We start from the raw sequence: 24,660 nt of genomic DNA on the forward strand, positions 1-24,660 counted from the left end.
CTGAGCAACCAGAGGAGTATTTGAAAGAGCAATGGAAGGAGGATACGAAGCAACAGTAAAGACAGACCAAAAAGACCGATACTGCATATCTCCTTGAAGGACAGTGTGTTTCCTTGCACTAACTCCTTCAGTGTCATAACTCAGAAACTGTATCATTTTCCTTGTATTCTCTGGCTTTCTGCAATTTGCTAGCGATTTCCACTGCATTGTAATAAAAGCTCACCAAAATTGGAAATAATCTACAGTTGAATGCCGACGCTGCTTGTTTCTGATTTTGCATTTCTTTGCAGTATAGAGAACGGTTAATCGGCAATTCAATCAAAGCTGAATGCTAAATCCAGATTTTCAACTAGGCCTGCCTTGTTAGCACTCAATCTCTTGCACAACGTTTCCAATCTTTGGTCAAAATAACTCCTATTGTTGCAAAAGACAAAACAGCTGATCTAACAACAATCTGCAATTGTATGTCACATTGGATAAAGCAACATTTTCAAATGACTTCACAGGGGAGTCATCAGACAAAAAATTAATAATGAGCCACATTAAATTTTATAAAGGCAAGTGACCAAAAGCTTGATGAAAGAGATCAGTTTTAGGTGCCACCTCAAAAGAGAAAGAGATAAAGACAGAGACGAGTAGTAAGAAGAATACCAGAGGACAGAGCAGTAACTATTAGTGACACCAGCGAAATAATTTCTATCAGATCTGCACAAGAGGCAGAAACAGAATCCACCAATAGAGAGAGTGATGGGCACCAAACATCTTCTTTTCTTGTATTCTTTAAACCAGCTGGACTGATCTTCAGCTGTCAGGCCACTGTGACAGCTGAAGATCAATGGTAAAAGAGTGAACCATTCAGCGCCTCAACAGTTTTGCAATATTCAATAATACTGTATTTCAATTCCATTTAGCCACCTGTGTTCTATATCTTTTAATACCCTATCTGCATCAGTCCTGATACTTTCACATGACCCGGCATTAATCATTGTTAAGAAGCCAGGCAAACAAAGAATGCTTCTTCATTTCCTCCCTATTTTCTAAACTTACATCCCTGCCATCGGAAATCTTTTGAAGATCCCCACCTCAGCCTTCTAAACTCAAGCACTATAAACCCGTTTTTATTTCATTAACCAATCCCTAGAAACCTTTCAGCTAGATACATTGGTTGAAAGGGGATTAAATATTAATTCATCCTATGGTGACAATGACTGAACTGTAATTAACCTCATCTGTCAAGTCAGAAGATTTGGGGGATTTGGATATTTCAATCCAATCAGTCTTTGAGTGCTTATTTTTATTCCTTTTGCTTGAGCAAATAAACCTTTGGTTAAGATTTGAAAAGTTCATCACTGTGGAAACCAGTGACAAAAACTGCGTAACTGTCTCCGATTAGATCAATCTTTAGCAATTCCATTAGGAGCCTATATCTTATGCAATTATTCATTTTTATTTGGGCTTTTCAGTTTGTTGTTTAAGAGGTGGAATGATATTGTTAACGAAACAGGAGAAGATTTGGTCTGATGTCCCCCTACTGGCCTTGGAAAACATTGCAGCAAAATCTCACATTCAAGCACTAAGTCCTCCACATTGCCAAAAATTTTAATTCTGATTACATTCAGGGCCCCAAACAGTCCTTCTAGGTGAGGCAGAACTTCACCTACAAATCTACTGGGGCCGTCTACTGTGCCCAGTGCTCATGATGCAGCCTCCTCTACACTGGAGAGACCCATTGTAAATTTGGGGACAACTGGCTGACAAGAGGAACTTCCATGTGGCTAAATATTCTAATTCAGGTTCCCATTTTGACATGTTGATCTATGACCTCCTCTTGTGCGAAGATGGGGCTACCCTCAGGTGGAGGTGCAACACGCCGTCTGGTTACCTTCCAACCTGATGGCGTGAATATTGATTTCTCTTTCTGGTAAACAAATTCCCCCCCCCCCCCCACTCCTCTCCTCTATTCCCCTCTCTGACCTTTCACTACTCATCTGCCTATTACTTCTACCAGGGTCCCCTCCTCCTTCCCTTTCTCCTATGGTCCACTCTCCTCTCCTATCAGCTACTTTTTTCTCCAGCCCTTGACTTTCCCCACCCATCTGGTTTCACCAACGACCTTCCAGTTAGCCTCTTTCCCCTCCTTTTTATTCAGGCATCTTTCCCCTTCCTTCTCAGCCCTGAAGAAGGGTCTCAGGCTGAAACATCCACTATCTATTCTTTTCTATAAACACTGCCTGACCTACTGTGTTCCTGCAGTTTTTAGTGTATGTTGCTTAAGAAGTCCTCAAGACCACTTTCACAGAGTATTTAATACTGTTCACTCAGTGGTCATTTCATTAGGTACAGGAGTGAAGACTGATGTAGTCTTCTGCTTCTGTACGCTCATGCACTTCAAGGTTTGAAGTGTTTTGTGTTCAAAGATGCTCTTCTGCACACCACTACCAACAGATGCACCGTTGTTTGAGTTGCTGTTGCCTTCCTGTCAGCTTGAACCAGTCTGGCCATACTCCTCTGACCTTTCTCATTCACAAGGCATATTTGTCTACAGAACTGCCACTCGATAGATTAGTTTTGTTTTTGCACCATTCTCTGGAAACTCTAGATACAGTTGTGTGTGAAAATCTCAGGACATTAGCAGTTTCTGAGGTACTCCAACTACAGGTACCACCAATCAATCCACAAAGTCACTTGGATCACATTTCTTCTCCATTCTGATATTTGGTCTGAACAACAACTGAACCTCTTGACCATGTCTTCATACTTTAATGCACTGAGTTGCTGCCAAATGATTGACTTACTAGTTATTTGGATTAATAAGCAGTGTATAGGTCTATCTAATAAAGTGGCCACTGAGTGTATATTTCCCTACCAAATTTTTATTGGATTCTGAATGTTGGGATTGATTAACATGACTCCAATTTCTTCAGTTACACTAGCCATATCACAAACCATGGGAATACAACACCAGCAGTTTGCAGACCTTATCTGAACTTCTTAATCTATACCCTTTTCCCTCAATGCAATTTTTTTCTGACATAATATAAAGAAAGGCAAAAGAATAGAAAATGAGTTTATTACAGTCTTTGCTTCAAATACTTCCCATTCCTCCGGCAACTGTGAGGTAATGGCACATCAGAGTAATTTTAATTGAGAGAACTCATTGAAAATTACCTTTCAAAGTTCAAAGTAAAATTTATTATCAGAGTACATACATGTCACCACATACAACCCTGAGATTCTTTTGCTGCAAGGATACTTAGCAAATCTATAGAACAGAAACTGTAAACAGGATCAATGGAAAACAAGCTGATAATGAGATATAGAGTTCTTAAAGGGAGACCATAGTTTGTGTGAATGCTGGAAGCGGAACGAGTGTAGTTATCCCCTTTTGTTTAAGAGCCTGATGGCTGAAGGGTAGTAACCTGATGGTGCGAGTCCTGAGGCACTTGTACATCTGACCTGATGGTGGCAGCGAGAAAAGACCATGGCCTGGGTGGTGAGGATCTTTGATGATGGGTGCTGCTATTCTGCAGCAATATCTCATGTAGATGTGCTCAATGGTTGGGGGGGGGGGGGTTAACCCGTGATGTCCTGGGCCAGATCCAGTAGAGGATTTTCCACTCTAAGGCGTTGGTGTTCCCATATCAGGTGTAACGCAGCCAGTCAGCACACGTTTCATCACACTTCTATAGAAGTTTGCTAAGGTTTTTAATGACATGCATTCTCCTGAGGAAGTAGAGGTGCTGTCGTGCTCTCTTTGCAATTATATTCATATGATGGGTCCAGGACAGGTCCTCCTAGATAGTGACACACAGGAATTTAAAGTTACTGACCCTCACCACCTCTAATCCTTTGATTAGTACTGGCTCATGGACTTCTGGTTTCCTCTCTCCTGAAGTCTACAATCAGTTCCATGGTCTTACTGACACTAAGGAGAGGTTGTTGTTGTTGCACCACTCAGCCAAACTTTTAACTTCCCTCCTGTATGCTGATTCATCACCACCTTTGATACAGCCCACATCAGTGATGTCATCAGCAAACTTGTATATGGTGTTGGAGCTGTACTTAGCCACACAGTCATAGGTGTAAAGTGAGTAGAGCAGGGGCTAAGCTTCCATTGTAGAGGAACAATGAAAATCAGTTAGTGTCTCTTGTTGCACCTTATGGTAACCTATTTTTCTCGCATTAATCTGAGAGGTATGCTGTGAATAACAGTTACTGATAAGGAATTAGTGGTTGATTATATTAAAGGTCTGACACCTAACAACAATAAACTGAAGTAATTAAACTGTCTCCTGATGAAGGGTTTCAGCCCAAAACATCGTTATTACCTCCTCCCATAGATGCTGTCTGGCCTGCTGAGTTCTGCCAGCATTTCGTGTTTTTTTAATTAAACTGTTACAGTACTGAAAGGTCATCAGGATATAAGAAAGTATAAATACTCTGAGTCAAATAGTTACAACTAGCATCTATTGTGCAACTTTTGGGGTACAAGGCATCTCAGTGATCTTTACAGAAGCTATATAGTAAATATAGTACAGGAAGTTGGTTTCAATTAACATTACAAAAGAGATTAAGGGATTTAAAAAGGAAATTGTAAATTTTGGGAGCTTAGCAACCAAAGACACGGAGGCCATATGGTGTTAGAGTCATAGAGCACAGTATAAGGCCCTTCAGCCCACTGTGTCAATGCAAACCATTATTCCTAATTTACTAATTGCATATGCCTGCATTAATTCCATAGCCCTCTGCGCTTTTCTCATTCAATTACCTGTCCAGAGGACTCTTAAATGTTGTTACTGTCTGTGCCGCCACCACCACCTCCGGCAATTCTTTCCAGATACCAACTACTACTTTTGTGCAAGATTTACCTTTCGGATTTTCTTTAAAACATATCACTCTCACCTTAAACCTCTAGTTTTAGACACATCTGCCATGGCAATTAGATGCTAGTTGCCTACCATATCTATGCTTCTTATAATTTACTATCACTCCCTGATGTCACCTCTTAACCTCTTTTGTTTTAGGAAAAACAGACCATTCCCAGCCAATCTCTCCTTAAAACTCAAGTCTTTCAATCTAGGCAATTTTTTGTGTACCCTTTCTAGCTTATTCACAGCTTGTAAGTAGCATGCTGACCAGATCTACTCTCTATACTCCAAAAGCAGCTTAGCCAAAGTTTTCTACAAATGTAACATAAAAGGTAAAAATGTTACTAGAACTAGAGGACATAGTCTCAAGATTCGGGGGAGAAGGTTTAGGACGGAGATGAGGAGGAACTGCTTTTCCCAGAGAGTGGAGAATCTGTGGAATTTTCTGCCCAATGAAGCAGTGGAGGCTACCTCAGTAAATATATTTAAGACAACATTGGATAGATTTTTGATTAGTAGGGGAATTAATTTTTATGGGGAAAAGGCAGGTAGGTGGAGATGAGTCCACGGCCAGATCAGCCATGATCTTATTGGATGGCAGAGCAGGCTCGACGGGCCAGATGCCGACTCCTGCTCCTGCTCCTAGTTCTTATGTTCTTATGTTATGTAAAATCCTCACCTCGGCCAATAAAGACAAGTATATCATACACTATCTTCACCACCCTATCTACCTGTGTGCTACTTTCTGGAAACCATGTACTTGTACCCCAAGGTCTCTGTTCAACAACACTCCATGCGCTCTGCCATTCACTGTCCTGGTTAAAATTCCCAAATTGCATCACTTTGCATTTGATTTAGGAAGGGATGTCATGTTACATGTGATTTACTTGATTAGGACCAAGGGAGCATGATGCTGGTCCCATGATAAGAAAAACACAGAGAGGGCAGAGGAGGAGGCAGTCAATTGCCCCTTTTCTGTGTTTTAATATGTTTATGAATCTACAGCTTAAGTGAGAAACCAGAGAAAGACAGGTTGAAATTGTCATCATGATAGCGATACTACAGAACAAAGGTTGTCCCAACATGAGTCAACAACCTGCAGTGCACAGTTACCGTAGATGTCGGATTATAAGCCGCTACTTTTTTCCCACATTTTGAACAGCTTTGAACTCTGCGGCCTTTAATACGGTGCGGCTAATGCATGGTTTTTTTTCATGCCGCCAAAAACATTTTGCCTCGTAACAGTAGACCAATAAAATTGATGAGTAGTTCACAGAGGTCCAATGAAATTGTACGATAAATCAAGCGCACTTTCACAATTAAATTATTGTAAATCAGTCATTTGTACTCACCCTCATCAACATGGAAAACACTCGAAGAAAAGCATTGTGCTGCCTTTATGGCAGTTATTTAGTTTATAATATTTTCGCTTAGTAATTCATTTGTTAGTTAAAGTTAGAAGTGTTTTAACTATATTTGTTTTCTGTACTACATCGCGGGATGCTATGACGTCACACCCGGTTTCGCCGCGTCTTGTGGGAAAAATGCCGTTTGCGATAAACGGGACGGCGGGGGGCGAGCGGCGGAGCGGCGGAGCCAAAACGCTGCTTTTAAGTTAAAGGCGATCAATAACTTTTCCTGGTAGGCTGCAGTATATATATTTTTTACCAGTCGTTAGGAGATATTGGAATGTTGTTCAGTAAAAAAGTATACGCAACGTATATTTAAAAGTAGCCGCCTTACAGGCACGGTTCAAAAAAAAGCATTTGCAATATGTATTTGTTTATGTTACCATATGGATTTAATTAAAAGTTAAAAAATCCTCACGTGTAATATCTTTCTGTGTAAATATCTCATATTACAAAGTGGGACACCTGCGGCCGAAAATCCGGTGCGGCCTAAAATCCGGTGCGGCCTGTACAAGTAAAAAATTGATTTTCTTTCTAAAATTAGAGCCAGCGGCTTTTAATCAGGTGCGCTCTGTAGTCCGGAATCTACGGTAATTTGCACATTGTATATCTAAAGATCAAGTTCCAAATCAATACAACTCGTGCACAAAGCAGATGAGAGGACAGGCAGTAAACTTAATATCCACAAAGCAAAACTCCTCTGCTGTCTTGCTTCCCATTATACAACATCATCATTTGACATTATGGTCCATGATGAGTTGTCAGAAAACATGGACACTTCTTAAGAGACATCCTTCAAAGAAGGCAGACGTCAATGTCTAAATTCACCATCACTGTAGTTACTTATTACTATGACAGAAGGAAGTCATTTAATTCACTGGGTTCCTGCCGGTTACCAATAGAACAATCCCATCAGTCTAATTTCCTCTCTCCTTATTTCCTTGTATCTTGCAGCTTATTCTCTCTCATATGTCCATCAACTTTCCCTTGATTCTTTACTCATTTACCTATATGAGGGAATAATTCACAGTTGCCAATTAACCTAGCTTCAATTCTCCGTGACATGGAAGAAACCTGTGCATTCACGGAAGAACATGCAAACTCCTTGTGGACTGCACCCGTTAGGATTGAACCTGACTCCCTGGAGCTGCAGGGCCACTGAAATTATGTTTAAAGATCAAGACCTCAAAACCAGCAAAGAAAAAGCTTACAATAAACCGGTTTCTGCCCTGTTGTACTCTTCTTCCCTGTGTCAAATGGAAGAAGAAATATGTAACTTCACAACCAGTACATCCACTGTCCCAGCTGCCCCCTCATCAGCCAACTGAAGACCTACAGAAGTGGAGTGGAAGCAAGTTGTCCTTGATCTTAAGGGTGGGTCTAGAAAAGAAGATACATCAGCAGTGGCCCTTCCCTGTCACTACGTGTAGTTTGTCTTGTACTTGCTTAACGTTCTTAATCTGCAGTGGGTAAATATTATACTGAGCCATATCTTGAAACATTGTAGATTTTCAATCCATTATAGTAGCTCAAAGTCAAAGTCAAAGGCAAGACTATTGCCATATGTACAAGTATATGTATGCACAGGTGCAATGAAACACTTTGCGGCAGCATAACAGCATCATATAAGCAGCCTTCACAAGAAAAACATAATTTAAACATAAAACAAAACAAAGTCCATTTTAGTGCAAAGGATCAAAGCAGGTACAGTGTAAATAAACTATAGTAATTAGGGTTGTATTGATTAGTTCATGAACTGAAAGGTGATAGGGTAGTAGCTGTTTTTGAGAGTAACCCACACAAAATGCTGGAGGAAATCAACAGGGCCAACATTTTGGGCAAAGGCCCTGCATCAGGACTGGAAAGTCAGCACTTATAGCTCATTCCTACTCACCAATAAAAAGCAAATGAGCTGCTCTCTTAAACCCTTCACAGTGTTTTGGTACTCTGTGACTATATGAATCTACAATGTTGACCATGAAGCCAACCCCCACAGACTATTTCAGAGGACAGTTAAATATCAAAATGCAATGTTTGGATCTGGAGTCAAAACCAGGGTCAAACCAGTTAAGATTGGCACAGATAGGTTTCAGATCTGTGGGGGTTGGCTTCATGGTCAACATTGTGGATTCATATAGTCAGAGCACCACAACACTGAAACAGGCCTTTCAGCCCATCCAGTCCATGCCAGCCCGTCTTTCTGCCCAATTCCATCTACATGCACCCAATGATATCCCTTGAAACTGCCCCCACCACTTCTAATAGCAGATCATTCCACAATTATAAGACCATAAGATCATAAGATACAGGAGGAGAATTAGGCCATTTGGCCCATCGAGTCTGCTCCACTCAACAGCTGATCCATTTCTCCTCTGATACCCAATCTCCTGTCTTCTCCTCGTATCCCTTCATCCCCTGACTATTCAAGAATTTATCAACCTCTGCCTTTGATATACCCAATGATTTGGCCTCCATAGCTGCCTGTGGCAATGAATTCCACAGATTCACCACATTCTGGCTAAAGAAATTCCTCCTCATCTCTGTTCTAAAAGGATGCCCCTGTATCCTGAAGCTGTGTTCTCTGGTCTTAGACTCTACCACCTTAGGAAACATCCTCACCACATCCACTCTATTGAAGCCTTTCACCATTTGATTGGTTTCAATGAAGTTACCCCTCATTCTTCTGAATTCCAGTGATTACAGGCCCAGAGCTATCAAATGTTCTTCATATGACAAGCCTTTCAATCTCAGAACCAGTTTCGTAAACCTCCTTTGAACCCTCTCCAATGTTAGCACATCCATTCTTAGCTAAGGGGTGCAAACTGCTCACAGTACTCCAAATTAGGCCTCATCATTGCTTTATAAAGTCTGAACGTTATACATCCTTGCTTTTATATTCTAGTCCCCCTCCTGAAATAAATGCCAATTTTGCATTTGCCTTCCTCACCACTGACTCAACCTACAAATTAACCTTTAGGGAATCCTGCACAAGGACTCTCAAGTCCATTTGCACCTTAGATTTTTGAATTTTCTCTCCATTTAGAAATTGTTTTCTACCCTTTTATTTCTTCAACTTAAGTGCATGACTATACCCGTCCCAACACTTTATTCCATCTGCCACTTCGTCCATTTTCCTATTCTGTCCAAGTCCTTCTGTAACCCCTCTACTTCCTCAAAAATATCTGCCCCTCCACCTACCTTCGAATCATCTGCAAATTTTGCCACAAAGCTATCAATTCAGTCATCCAAGTCATTGACATGTAACATAAACAGAAGCAGTCCCAACACAGACCCCAATGGAACACCACTAGTCACTGGCAGCCAACCAGAAAAGGCTCCCTTTATTCCCACTCTTTGCCTCCTGCCAATCAGACACCGTTTTATCCATGCTAGAATCTTTTCTGTAGGTTCTTACTTGTTAAGCAGCCTCATGTGTGGCACCTTGTCAAAGGTCTTCTGAAAATCCAGGTACACAAAATCCACTAATTCTCCTTTACCCTTGAGGAAACCATGCTGACTATGGCCTATTTTATCATGTACCTCCAAGTACCCCAATACCACATCCTTAACAATCAACTCCAACATCTTTCCAACCACTGAGGTCAGACTAACTTACCTATAATTTCCCTTCATCTGTCTCTCTCCCTTCTTTAAGAGGGGAGTGACATTTGCAATTTTCCAGTCCTCTGGAACCATGCCAGAATCAACTGATTCTTGAAGGATCATTACCAATGCCTCCACAGTCCCTTCAGCTACCTCTTTCAGAACCCTGTGGCGAATACCATCTGGTCCAGGTGACTTACCTACCTTCAGACCTTTCAGTTTCCCATGAACATGCTCTGTAGTAATGGCAACTTCACACACTTCTGTCCCGAGACTCTCGAACTTCTGGTATATGGCTAGCGTCTGAAGACTGATGCAAAATCCTTATTCAGTTCATCTGCCATTTCCTTGTTCCCCATTACTACCTCTCCAGCATCATTTTACATCTATTCTTGCCTCTCTTTTACACTTTATATACTTGATAAACGTTTGGTGTCCTCTTTAATATTATTGCCTAGCTTACCTTCATATTCCATCTTTTCCTTGTTAATTACTCTTTTAGTTATCTTCCACTGGTTTTTAAAAGCTTCTCAATCCTCTAACTTCCCACTAATTTTTGCTTTGTTATATGCACTCTCTTTGGCTTTTATGTTGGCTTTGACCTCCTGTGTTAGCCACAGTTCTGTTATCATGCCTTAGAATACTTCTTCCTCTTTGGGATGTATATATCCTCTGCCTTCCGAATTGCTTCCTGGTGTTTCCAGCCATTGCTGTTCTACCATCATCCCTGCCAGTGTTCTTTTCCAATCAATTTAGCCAGCTCCTCACTCATGCTTCTGTAATTCCCTTTACTCCACTGTAATACTGATACTTCTGACTTAAGCTTCTCCTTCTCAAATTGGAGGGTGAATTTGATCCTATTCTGATCACTTTCCCCTAAGGGCTCTTTTACCTTAAATTCTAATCAATTCCAGTTCATTGCACAATGCCCAATCCAGAAAAGCCAATCCCCAGTAGGCTTAACCATGAGCTGTTCTAAAAATCCATCTCATAGGCATTCCAGAAATTCCTCCTCTTGGGATCCAGTAACAACCTGATTTTCCCAATTTACCTATATACTGAAACTGAATGTAACTATTGTAACATTGCCTGTATGGCATTCATTTTCTACCTCCTGTTGTAACTTTTAGACCACATTCTTACTACACTTTGGGAGGGTCTGAATGTAACTCCTATTAAGGTCTTTTTACCCTTGCAGTTTCTTAGCTCTACCCACAATGATTCAACATCTTCCGACTCTATGTCACCTCTTTCTAATAATTTGATTTCATTTTATGCCAACAGAGCCTGCCCCCCCCCCCCCATCCGCTCTGCCAACATGCCTGTCCTTTCAATACAATGTGTATCCTTGGACGTTAAGCTCCCAGCCATGATTCACTGATGCCCACAACGTCATACATACCAATCTGTAACTGTGCTGCAAGTTCATCTACCTTATAGTGCACACATTCAAATATAACACCTTCAGTCCTGTATTCACCCTTCTCAATTTTGTCTGCCTTTTACATTGCAACTCATCCTGTTGACTGCAATTTTGCCCTATCATCAGCCTCTCCTTGCCAGCAGTCTCACTACACACTGCCTCTGTTTGTAAACCAACAACTACTCATTCTCAGCACTGTCACTCCGTTTCCCATCCCCCTGCCTATTAGTTTAAACCCTCCTGAACAACTCAATTATATAATTGTACTTTACCTGGGTGAGTGAAACCCCATCAACAAAGATAAGGAAAAAATAGTTTTATTTGTCATAAATACATCAAAACATAGAGTGTAATGCATTGTTTGCATCAAATCAATCAGGGAGGATTATGTTGGACAGCTCACAAGTGTCACCACGCTTCCGGCACCACCAAAGCATGCTACAACTCACTAACTCGCACCGTACGTCTTTAGTATTTAGAAGGAAACCAGAATACCTGGAGGAAACCCATGCAGTCACAGGGATAACATACAAACTCCTTTAAGGCAGTCACAAACTCTTTTAAGGCAGTGGCAGGAACTGAACCTCGATCAGTGATTGCTGACACTGTAAAGCAAAGAACTAACCACTATGTTACCACGCCACATCAATAATCAAAACTCTTGACATGTTCTGGGTCAAAGCAGTTTAACCTGTTCTTTGTCTACTGGAATCCTTATCCACCACTCCAAATGTTTCCTCCTTCTACCAGACATGCAACAAAGCTGTAGTACTTATCACCTAATAACTTCTTGGCCCCAAGTCACCAAGCTTCTTTAATCACACAGGCCAAATTCACAATTTCTAACGCTGGAAACCCAGGGGCAGTAAACACATACAAATTCACCTTTGCATCACACACCATCCCGATTTGAAATGAAATCTACACTTCTCCCTCCATTGATTTTGCCACCATCCACCTAGGTATAAAAGTCAAAATATTATGCTTTATTTTATGCTTTTTAAAAAACCTGATACTTTTATCAACCTGCATGGCATTATTAGGGAGCTAAGTATATGAATTCCAAAAATCTCTTCTGCAAAACATGCTTTCTTTTTTTCTACTTTGCTTCATATCATTTTACTCTTTACATACAAAATGGATTGCACGTGATATCACAGTGCTCATTATGCCAACCTAAAAAGCCATTCTAAAGTCTCTTCAAACCACTTCACAATTTGCTAACTCTCTACTTTTCTGTCTCTAGCTTTGTTCAAAATTTCACTTAAAGCACATAACTCAAAATAGTCAGTTAAAATTGAAATGAACTTAGAAATAACTTCTCAAATTTACCATACTGACTCTTCTCAACTCCATCAAGATGTTTTACCTGAAGTTTTTGACAACAAAATTCAGCTTCGTATTCTGTCTGTGACATTTGCCTAATTGTTTCTAAGAAGAAGTCATATTGTGGACATACACATCTCTGCTAAGCTTTGTACAGGATACCTTACTGGTGATGGCATTAACATTAACCATCCAAATGTCTACTTGGTTGCAGTACAAATATATAAACACTCTCAAAATAAACATTCAAAATTAAAAATAAAAGTAATATTATCTAGAAATCCACTTATCAGTCACATGCTTTCCCTTTGAGTCTTTTATCAGAGTATGTCTGCCCTAATGATCTTTCGCAGTATCACCCAGTGACTGCCAGTGGAAGACGCTTGACTTTCAGTGGAGAAGGCTGGAGATAAACTGGAGGATGACTTGGAGCAGCACTGGTTAAAGAAGGGTCAACTTCAGACAGTATCACTTTGGCAGCACAATCATCAAGGAAGGTCTACATAAAGTGGCAATGGCAGCATCATCTTCCTGAGAGATGTCACCAGGTTCAGGATCACTCGAGGCAGTGCCATAGTAATTCTTCATCCCCTTGCCTAGGCTGCAGTCTTCTTGCTTTGCTGCCTCACATCCTTTCTCAGACTATATGGTACACGGAGTCAGTATCTGAGCTGAATGACAGAGCATTAATCTACTGACATTCTGATTCTTCTTCTTTATTATCTTTCTACTATCTCCTAGTTAAGCATCACTTCAATTTTCAAATAGATATCCCTGTTTTCAAGCATCTCCATTTCCTCTTTCCTTCTTATTCATTTCCCCAACTCCACAATCCTCCAGAACACTTTTGCTCCTGCATGCTCTGGATCATCCCAATTTAAATGTTCCATAACCTGCAACTATGCCTTCAGCAGCCAAAGCATAAAGAACTTTGTCCTTTAACTGCTATCCCTTGCTAATTTTTTCCCTTTAATATGTTCTCTAAAACCTCTTGGCCTCTTTTGGCCAAGGTATAACTTGTTTTTAACATAAGTGGCTTGGTATCAAATTCTGAAAATCAGGGAAACTTAAGATGTTGGAAATCTGATGCAAAAATAAAAAATTCTGGAAACAATCAGCAGGTCAGGTTGATGTGAAATGTTGACACTAGACATCTTACCACACCTTTTCATTGTTTGCAAAGGCAATAAGTAGATTATGCTTTTATTCATCTGTTGAAGACCTAGGTGTAGAGCCACAAACAAATCAATCACCTCACAAACTGCAGTTTGTTTCTGATTGCCAATAGAGAGATTGCCTCTCTGCTTTTTTCCACCTCCTCCAAAAAGATCATTCCTGCAAATTTAAGAATTTGAGTCATAGAACTAAACAGCAGAGAAACAAGGAATTTGGCCCATTGCATTTTGCTGGCCATTAAGCTCCTATCCTACTTTTAAGCACTTGACCCATAGTCCTGTATATTATGTCATTTCAAGAAGCCTTCAAAAAACTTTTAATGTTTTGATAGAATCTATCTGTATTATCCTCGCAGTGCATTCTTGATCTCAACAATGTCTGAGTGAAAATTTCTTTGTTAAATCCCCTGTAAGTGCTTTCCGCTTACCTCAGAGCAATGCTCTCTGGTTACAGACAGCTCTGCTCACCACCTACCATAACTAGGCCTCTCATGGTTTTGTATTCTTCAGTCATGCCACACCACACTGTAGGAGATTTACATGAATATCGCCTGGGATGGACAGGCTGGGTTATCCTTTGGAACAGGCAAGGTTGAAGTGCGTCATAAGACCATAAAACACAGGAGCAGAATTAGGCCATTCAGTCCATTAAGTCTGCTCTCCCATTCTATCATGGCTGATCCCAGATCCCACTGAACCCCACACACCTGCCTTCTCGCCATAACCTTTGATGCCCTGGCCAATCAGGAAATGATCAATTTTCACTTTAAATACACCCACGGTCTTGGCTTCCACCTTATCTAATCCTCTTAACATTCGGTAGGTTTCAAAGAGATCCCCCCCCCCCCCCCCACCGCATTCTTCTAAATTCCAGTGAGTACAGGTGCAAAGCTGTCAAACACTCCTCATATGTTAATCCCTTCATTGCTGGACTCTCTCCAATGACGATGTGATATGATCATCAAACCAAAGAGTCATTCAGCATGGAATAAAAGCCCTAAATCTCTTGTCCCTTATTCTATCCAATGCCCTCTAGTTTTATATTTGTCTGGTAAGGACAATTCCTAGCGCCCACCCTTTCTATGCTCCTTATAATTTTGTATATCTCTCTCAGTTCCTCAGAACCTTCATTTCTCCATGCTAACAAGAAGTGCACAGAGTACTCCAGCTATGATAGAACTAGTAACATATAATTGTACCATAACCTCCAAGCTTCTATGTACTATGCCGCAACTATAGAAGGTAAGTGTCATGTACACCTTCTTAAACACTTAGCTGCCACCTTCAAGGATCCTTAGATTTTGTAGAAAAAGGTCTTTAGTTTCCTCAAAATTTCCTTGAGTCTTCTTAGCCTAATTAGTCTTCTTTTTTTCCGGATTTAATTCCATTTGTTTTTTCCCTTCCCACCTCACCAATAGATCAATATTGTTCCGTAGCTGAACACCACACCTGTTGCAATAACTTTCTTTCTCTGTGTTATACTTCAACAGCAGCAAGGTCAGGCTCTACACAACAGCTGTCCTCACTGCTGCAGTCATAACGTACTATTTTTCTGAGAAACTAATGCTGCCATTAATTAACCAAAGATACCTTGAAAAAACTTAAACTATTCATGGCATCGGCTTTTGCTAAGAAATGCAACTAATGGTTTGCATTGGCTGAATGCAGCAATTTTGTAAATGCACAGGTAATACAAAATCTGTGGAGTAACAAACAATCTGGTGGAGGAACTCAGCGGGTTGAGCTACATCCGTTGGAGGAATGGAACTGCAACATTTCAGGTCAAAACCTTACATGAGGACCCAGAGTAAAGTCTGTGTGCAGCTCATGTTGGCAGCAACAAGTGTGGGATGACTGCATATACACACACCCAATCTTGTTTTCTGGGGCTTTTGTTTTTTATCTTTCTTGAATCTTTGTATCCATGCCTGCACATTTCCTATTATATTGGAGCAGACTTGATGGGCTGAATGGCCTAATTTGTCCCTATGGTTTATGGTCTTCTATTGCATGCATGAAATTTCCTGGCAAAACTTTTATGATAAGACAAAGATCTGCTGATGACCAAAAGAAACTTTACCACTGCATTGCCTTTAACTTTCCACTTCTTGAGAAGCATTTAGTCAATTATTTAATTTGTAGCCTTCCTTTAACTAATCCACATTTATTTACTTAATAACCCACTACTGTGACACAGAAAGAAGACATTTGACCCAAAAGATCCATGCCAGTAACCATCAGAGCATTCCCATCAATCCAATTCTCTTTCTATTACCCTGCTTCTGTGAGAATAAATTCCAACACATCTCAGTTTTAAATGGCAGCCCCTTTATTTTGGAGCTATGTCAGCTCATTCTACACTCTCACTAGTGGAAAGATCTCAGCATCTATCCAGTTTTTCCTGCCTCAGGATTTTACAAGTTTCAATAAGATCACTTCTCATTCTTCTAAACTCCAAAGGGCACCAATCAATTTTTTTTAACCACTCTTGATAAGATAACCCTCTCATCCCAGGAAATAGCTTAATGAATCTTTTCTGGTTTGTCTACAATGCTAGTACATAATCTTTAAGGAGACCAAAACTATACAAAACTAACTTGTGGAACAAGGTTCCACACGGTGGGCTTATTCAGAAAGTCAGAAGACATGGGATCCAGGGAAGTTTGGCCAGGTGGATTCAGAATTGGCTTGCCTACAGAAGGCAGAGGGTCGTGGTGGAGGGAGTACATTCAGATTGGAGGGTTGTGTCCCACAAGGACCTGTTCTGGGACCTCTACTTTTCGTGATTTTTATTAACGACTTGGATGTGGGGGTAGAAGAGTGGGTTGGCAAATTTGCAAACAACACAAAGGTTGGTGGTGGTGTAGACAGTGTAGAGGATTGTCGAAGATTGCAGAGAAACATTGATAGGATGCAGAAGTGGGCTGAGAAGTGGCAGATGGAGTTCAACCCAGAGAAGTGTGAGGTAGTACACTTTGGAAGGACAAACTCCAAGGCAGAGTACAAAGTAAATGGCAGGATACTTGGTAGTGTGGAGGAGCAGAGGGATCTGGAGGTACATGTCCACAGATCCCTGAAAGTTGCCTCACAGGTAGATAGGGTAGTTAAGAAAGCTTATGGGGTGTTAGCTTTCATAAGTCGAGGGATAGAGTTTAAGAGTAGTGATGTAATGATGCAGCTCTATAAAACTCTGGTTAGGCCACACTTGGAGTACTAAGTCCAGTTCTGGTCGCCTCACTATAGGAAGGATGTGGAAGCATTGGAAAGGGTACAGAGGAGATTTACCAGGATGCTGCCTGGTTTAGAGAGTATGCATTATGATCAGAGATTAAGGGAGCTAGGGCTTTACTCTTTGGAGAGAAGGAGGATGAGAGGAGACATGATAGAGGTATACAAGATATTAAGAGGAATAGATAGAGTGGATAGCCAGCGCCTCTTCCCCAGGGCACCACTGCTCAGTACAAGAGGACATGGCTTTAAGGTAAGGGGAGGGAATTTCAAGGGGGATATTACAGGAAGATTTTTTACTCAGAGAGTGGTTGGTGCATGGAATGCACTGCCTGAGTCAGTGGTGGAGGCAGATACACTAGTGAAGTTTAAGAGAGTACTAGACAGGTATATGGAGGAATTTAAGTTGGGGGGTTATATGGGAGGCAGGGTTTGAGGGTCAGCACAACATTGTGGGCCAAAGGGCCTGTAATGTGCTGTACTATTCTATGTTCTATACTCAGTATGAGTGGCCTCACTAACTGTACAATTGTAACAGTACTCTATTTTTTATCCCTAAACTTCCAATAAAGGCCAATATGCTAATTCCTTGCTGCACCTGCATACTAACTTTCTGTGTTTCATGCAGAGGAACACAAGGGGTTGTGTACCACTCATTTTCCATCTCTCTATATTTAGATATGTATCTGCCTTTTGATTTCTCCTACTGGAGACGATACCTGGAGAGGGATGGGCTCCACCAGGTTTCAGATGCCCAAGACACCAAAAAGATCGGTGCAAAAAGCTTGTCATGATGGCACCCCGATGACTCCACCAGGAGTTAAGGGCACACACACACTGGAGATGATAACCTCACACTTCTTTACATTAAATTCCAACTGGCAAACTTCTGCCTACTCACTCAACCAATCTACATCCTGTTACAGAATCCAAATATCCTCACTGCAGCATGCCATTTCATGTCAGCAAACTTGGATACCCAGTCCCCTCGTTCAAGTTATTTGTTCCTTATTTTTAAAATGTAGAATTCTTCAAATGTGTCATACTTTAGATGCTATTTGAAATAAGCCATTCTGATCCCTGTTGCTTTTTCTGCTTACGAAATAGCTTAAAACAAACCTGTTAGCTATTTAAAAGATTTGCATCATAATTGTGGCCCTTAATTGTTCCCTTTAGATGTGCTGGAAGAAAGACAAAACATGGCAATTTAAAAAAAATAAATTTTATACAAGTAGTTCCAATTTCTTTATAGACAGATACAGACACACATACCACGTGCAAAAGGAAACCATATTGTTTTGCTCTTTATACTGCAGGCCTGTGTTTTCAGCTGTAACTCGCTCCAAAGTAATTAAAGCTGAATGATCAAAGTAATAGTGTTGTTTTAACACTGCTTTGAGATTACAGTAAATCTAGGTCACCAATTATAACTGTGTTCAATGAGCAACATTACCTTGCAATTCTGAAATGTCTCTGATTCAACACTCCCATCTTTGTGTACAAATCCCACTGTGTCCTCGTTCCTCCAGCCCTCTGTAACTTCCTTCAGGTCCCTGCATTGCTCCAATTCTGGCCAATAGATTATCAGTGACTTTCTTTGCTGCACAATTACTAGCTCTGCCCTTAATTGTCTAGGATTAAACTCTCTACATCTCATCTCCCTCTACTCCTTTAGAATGCTTTCAAAAATCTATCAATATGATCAACCATTTATCTAAAGCTCATGTTGCTCATTGGCTGCTAACAATCCTTTGATAATTTACTCCATTAATATTGATATACAAGTGTCAATTACTTTGTTACTTAATTTCCAGCACTGGTAGGAGTTCTGCACATTCAGTGTGTATGCATAACTGTGTACACGAATGCTGGAATACCATTGGAGTGCAGTATTATTTTACTTCCTGGTTTATTGCAACCAGTTACTTCAGGGATCACATCACCCTGGTCTCCAAGACTCAGAGGTTTCAGTAAGGAATTGGGAAACCTTGGCATGTTACAAAAAATAACTAATACAGTTGGTTCTTTTTGCAATTAGAAGAGTAAGATTAAAAGTTGTAATCTATCTATAAATAATTAAGCCAATTAAGCGTAAAATGGCAGTCTTTCATTGGTTACCTGTATTAGATTTATTAGGTATGCCCGCAAGAAAATGAATCGAATATACAATGTGATAAGAAATTTATTTTGAACTTTGAACTTTAAATAAATAAATAGTCAGCTGCCTTTTTCATATTAGCTGAATGCAGTCCTCTTTGACTTTCTTCTTAAATATAAAATAGCAAATTGCAGTTACTGGTCCCATCACTTTTTGGTTGTACAATGTGACGACATTTTACAGTTACATGACAAGACACTACCGGCAAGCAGCCCAGTAAGGCACGGAAACCCTGGAAAACACAATCTTCCTAGGCTTAGCTGACAGCTGGCTGCTAAAATCTCTGCATTTACATTGGATGTCATCCTAGCATTTGCTCTGCACACAGCAACAGTGGACGGATAATGAAGGAAGCATCTGGCCTCAACCTGCAGTATGCAGCGGCAGTTTCAAGAGGAGAGAACAGCTGAGTCACCATCACATTCATTAACTTTGCTAATTGTCTCACGCTGTGCTAAAGTCTGAATGGATATGTTAGGGAACAAAATCTTCCAAGTTTACTCTTAGTAAAGACATTGCGTCCCAGTGCCCGCGAATATCGATTGACAGCTGGAAACCAGTTTCCCAAAGAATTGCGTCTCAATCAACCATTCAAGTAGAAATCCATCGTTAAGAAAGGAAATAGCGGGTCAGCATCTCCCCATTTACCCCCTCACCTCTGCCCCCCCACCCCACTAGCCGGGCATTTTACGTTCCATTGCTAGCATCTTATTTTCTATATCAGCAAAACTTGCTGCAATTAGGAATCGATTGAATTCTGGTTTCTGGGAAACAAGAGCCCCGTATCCTCTCCAGGTGGGCTCCCGGTCAAACTCGCTGAGGTGATAGGAGATTGGCCCATCCGCAATGCTCCGCAGCCCGGACCCACCTGCAGGCGGGCATGAGTTTACCTCGCTGCAGTGCATTAATAATAATAATTATTATTATAATCTCCTCCCAACCCCTCCTCCCCCCCCCCCCCTGTAAAGTTTACAGGAGCGAGAGCACCATCCAGCTCCGGGAACTGACCTGCCAGTCTTCGCTCCCTGACATTTTTCCACAATAAATCCCAAGCTTTGGCGGTGGAGTCCTTCAGATGCTCGCTAAAAGACCTCCTCAGCGGGTGCCTTGCAGATTTCCGATGGGCCATGTCTTATTCAAAGATTTAACGCCCTTGCTGCCAAGATGACAGCAACTCCATGAGATTTCCTGCGCCCCTTCTAAACTTTGCAACTCCTCGGCTCCTTAATTCACTGTCCGCCAGTGAGTCGACGGACCCTCTGACAGCTGCCTGCGGTCCGTACACTTACACAGCTGCCAAAGGCTCCAGGCATGACTTGGCGCTGCTGGGACAGTGTGTTGCGCTGCCCGCCTTTCGGACGGCAAGGAGAGCCGGCCAGTGAGCCCCCAGCTGGACTCCGTGCTCCTTCTTCCCAGGCAGCGCCGTGCCAGATGTGCTGACTTTCCCACTGACGCGAGCGATTACAGTAGCCGCTGGGAGAGGGCTGTGTCCTCTGCTGCAGAGCTCGCATGTCCCAGCAACAGATGCACTCACTGACTCTGCATCTGCAGCTCAGCGCAACCCCATCTCCAGAAACTTGCACTTCCGTCCGGTATTTTAATCTTGTCCTACAAAGCCCAAATCACTACTACTTACAATATAACTGATCAACGATTTAATATTAATAGGGCAAAATATTTTTCAAGACGTAAAGCCATCTTTTGTATCTGATTAAACAAAGGCATGGTTGTTATTATTTCCTACGGGATCTTAACTGATTTTACCTCTGCCTGATAATAGATTCGATTTTAAATACAATGCATCATAAGAAATTATGGAATAATTTGAAAGTGACTTGGAGCTCATTCAAAGATTATTTCTACATTAGACGCATCTGTTGATCAACCAGCAATTTTTTCTAAATAATGCAATTAGTTAATCAAATCTCTTATAAGACCAACACCATTTCCCTACTTAACTGAAAACAAGATACCTTATAAATGAAAAGGAACATTTCAAAATTCACAATATGGCCAAATTGTTGTTTAGTTTTTGGGGCTGGATGTTCTAACTTTGTGAAGATTTGAGTAATTATTTCCAAAAGAAGATATATATACCAGAAAATCAAAATACCGCAGATGCTGAAAGCATGGAATAAAAACTGAAAATGCTGGAAATACTCAGCAGGTCTCACAGCCTCTGTGTAAAAATACAAAAGAGTAAGTATTTCAGGTCAATGATCTTTGCCTCAGTGACTTTACAGGCCATTGATCCGCCTGATCTGTTGAGTCTGACCAGCATTTTCTCTTTTTCATTACAAAGGTAGATAGCGCTCCTTTTCAAGGTAGTGAAATGATCAATAATCAGGTTCCAAGTCAACTAGACTTCACTTTTAAATAGAAACATAGCTGTGAGATTTTCCTTCAGTTATTCTTGCTCAAATAAGTACCAGTCTTAGCAGGCAAGAGAAAATAAATCAAATTGGAAATGTCTAAACTTTGCACAATTCAGTTTTACAGTCACATGTTAAAAAAATCTAATCGAAGAAATCACATGGAAATAGTACCAATACACGTTATGTAAGAAAGTACGTTTGTAGAAATAAACAAGAACCCTAGAAAATTTTGAATTGGGAGCTGACATAAAACTTGAGGGAACTGTGCTGAAATTCTGGATTTATTCCTGCTGTTACTTTGCTGGGATTGAATCTTTGCCAGCATGATCAGTTACATTGTGGGCTGCTGCTTATCTCCGCTTTGTAGTTATCACAGCAGCAGAGTGCAGCAAGTGCAAATTCATTTAATCTTTCTCAGGGATTGTTTACCTTTCTCACCATAATAATTTTCATTTGGCACAGTGCAATGTCAGTCCTATGTAAATTAGACTCAAATGCCTGTTACAATGTCACAGGACTACTCAAAGCAATGTTAGATGTGGGAAGAAGTAACATGGATTCAGACCTGCAGGAAAGGAGCAGGGAAAAAAAAACATGTTTGCAGTATTTATAGATCCATAAAAATCATCTCCTAGATGCAAACAGCTGCAATATTATAAAAATCAACAACATTTGTAAGATACGTTATTACACCTACATAGAAAACAAGTCTCCAATACTCAGTCTCTCCTCAAAGAACTTCTAAAGATGAAAAAAAGCAAGATAAGAAGAAATAGTTAAAAAAAGTTCAGTTAACATAAGAATATAACTAACAGGAGCAGAGGTCAGTCAATCCTGCTCTGGTATTCAATTCCCATTATTACGTAATAATAACATTGCCCTTAATTTCTCTGGTGCACAGATTTTTATCAACGCCCATCATAAATATAATTGATCACTGATATATATTGGTTGCAGAATTTCAAAGGAAGTATCTATCTATCTATCTATCTAACATCTCCTCTTCCCACCTTTAAATAGCTACCCTTTAACTTGAGATTATGCCTCCCAATTTTAGACTCTCCAGCTGGAGACAAGGGACTCTCAGCTTTTATGTGGAAAGCCTTCTCAAAACTTATTTTTCTAAATTTCAACTTATCCTAATTTATCTCTCTTCTATGGCCAAAACAGTTCTAGCTTGCTTACGCTACACTATCTTCAAGACACATATAGAAACTTAAGGTATTATACAGTACCCCAGATGTGGTTTCATCAAAACCCCATGCAGATACAATTGCACTTCATTATCCTTGCACCAAAGACCAATATATGCCATTTAATTTTTCAGTAAGTACTTCTCCTACCTGCCTAATAACTGTGTTTCACACACATCACAATCTATATATTTTTAAAAATGATTTACTTTTCTGCTCTTTAAAACATTTTTTCAATGTTCTTCCCTTGTAAATAATCCTACATTTTCCACATTTTACATTTATTTCCCACTTCCATAAACTGTCCCCATTTCCTTCCAAATTCTTTGAAATCTCCTTGTAGTTTAAGAGACTCCTGGATAGGTACATGGAGCTTAGAAAAATAGAGGGCTATGGGTAACCCTAGGTTATTTCTAAAGTAAGTACATGTTCGGCACAGCATTGTGGGCCAAAGGGCCTGTATTGTGCTGTAGGTTTTCTATGTTTCTATGTTTTATTTTCTAACTGGTTTAGTATCATTAAAATATGGATACATCATACCTTTGTCATTAAACATATTACTTGTCGGTAGCAGCAAACACACTATGCAGTGGTTGCCTTACACTGAGTTCTGCTTCCACAATTCAATCCACTGAATTCAATGGATAAATTACATAGGCAGAATGCAAAGTGTTAATTTTATTATAAAATGGGTTTAACGCTGCCAACTTGTAAGAATTTCCAGGTAACTCCCTTTTCACTTGATCTTTTATAAATACTTTAAAAATCTGAAACCCCAGTACTCAAAAAATTGTGAATGCTGGAAATATTAAATAGAAATGGAAAAACTGTAAATACTCAGCTGGTCAGGCAGCGTATTTGGAAAAAGAAATCAAGTCAAAATTTTAAGCCTGAAATATTGACACTATTTGTCTCTCCATAGATACTAACTATTTCCAGTGTATCCTATTTTTATTTCAAAAGCCCAAGCTCTGGGCATTCTGGTACCATAATGTCAGTTTTCCCGAAAATAATCCATTTATTCCTACACTTTGTTTTCTGCTTTTGTTTTAAACAATTCTTCAGCTATTCAAAGGTATCAAGCTCAGTCCAATAGAGCCTCAAACATGCTGGTTTTATGAATGGAGAAGTCAGTTGGTGAAGTTTTGTGATGTTTCTCAGAATATGGATCCTAAATAACCAAAGGCAGGCTGAAGGAAGTAGAGCTACAGAAGGAGCCACAGCTGGAAGGTTACAGAGATCTGTGAGAGATAGGGGATGGGAATTGATTGTCAGAAGGACCACGGAGGGACAAAACCTTGTTGAGATGAAACACATGACAAACAAATCTTTCTTGAACAGATTGGAAGTTAAATTATGTCAGTACAAACAGACAAACCTATTTATCATCAATAGATAGTACTGCCATGTGGCAATTTTGATGATGTAGTTTCCTTGGCTTTAGAAATAGCTGACGTAATAAATACTATTTAAATATATAGAAAAGGAGTCTTTATAAATCTTGACTAACTACTTATTGTGTATCATTCTCAAATCTGTTTTCTATTGAGGTTTACACTGTATTTGATTCAATACAGTAGCCAAAAGCAAAAATAATTTTCTCTAACCACTTGTGTATTCAAGAAACACATTGACAAGCAGAAGAAAAAGAGCAAATTGGGGATTTGACTACATTCTTCATGGTGTCCCAAGATTCAGAGATCAGGGTTATAGCTTTCAGCAGTACTCATTGGGCACAACACAGACTTGAGAAGCAAGATTTTGTCTTTTCCCCCTAATATTTGCTTAATAAACTTCATAGAAAATCCTTTCTGCCTATGCCACATAACAGACAATCTTCATATTGAAAAGGGTCAAAAGCCAAACCAAGTCCCTGTCAAGGGATTATAACCTTACTGAGAT

At 40.2% G+C, this 24,660-nt stretch overlaps 1 protein-coding gene across 5 annotated transcripts in view; it reads right to left on the reverse strand.

Moving 5' to 3' along the window:
- stard13b (StAR related lipid transfer domain containing 13b) overlaps positions 1-24,660 on the reverse strand; it is a 426,906-nt gene that overhangs the window by 169,027 nt on the left and 233,219 nt on the right. The window contains exon 1 of one of the 5 annotated variants that reach the window (XM_073043875.1): positions 20,199-20,707. The exons of the other annotated variants lie outside the window; for them this stretch is intronic. Within the exon in view, the coding sequence (XP_072899976.1) occupies positions 20,199-20,319 (121 nt within the window). The 5' untranslated portion in view covers positions 20,320-20,707. Of the gene's footprint in view, positions 1-20,198; positions 20,708-24,660 lie in introns of those variants that run through there. 5 annotated transcript variants of the gene reach the window in all.

The sequence above is a fragment of the Hemitrygon akajei genome, chromosome 4 (assembly GCF_048418815.1).
Source record: "Hemitrygon akajei chromosome 4, sHemAka1.3, whole genome shotgun sequence".
Lineage (NCBI taxonomy): Eukaryota > Metazoa > Chordata > Chondrichthyes > Myliobatiformes > Dasyatidae > Hemitrygon > Hemitrygon akajei.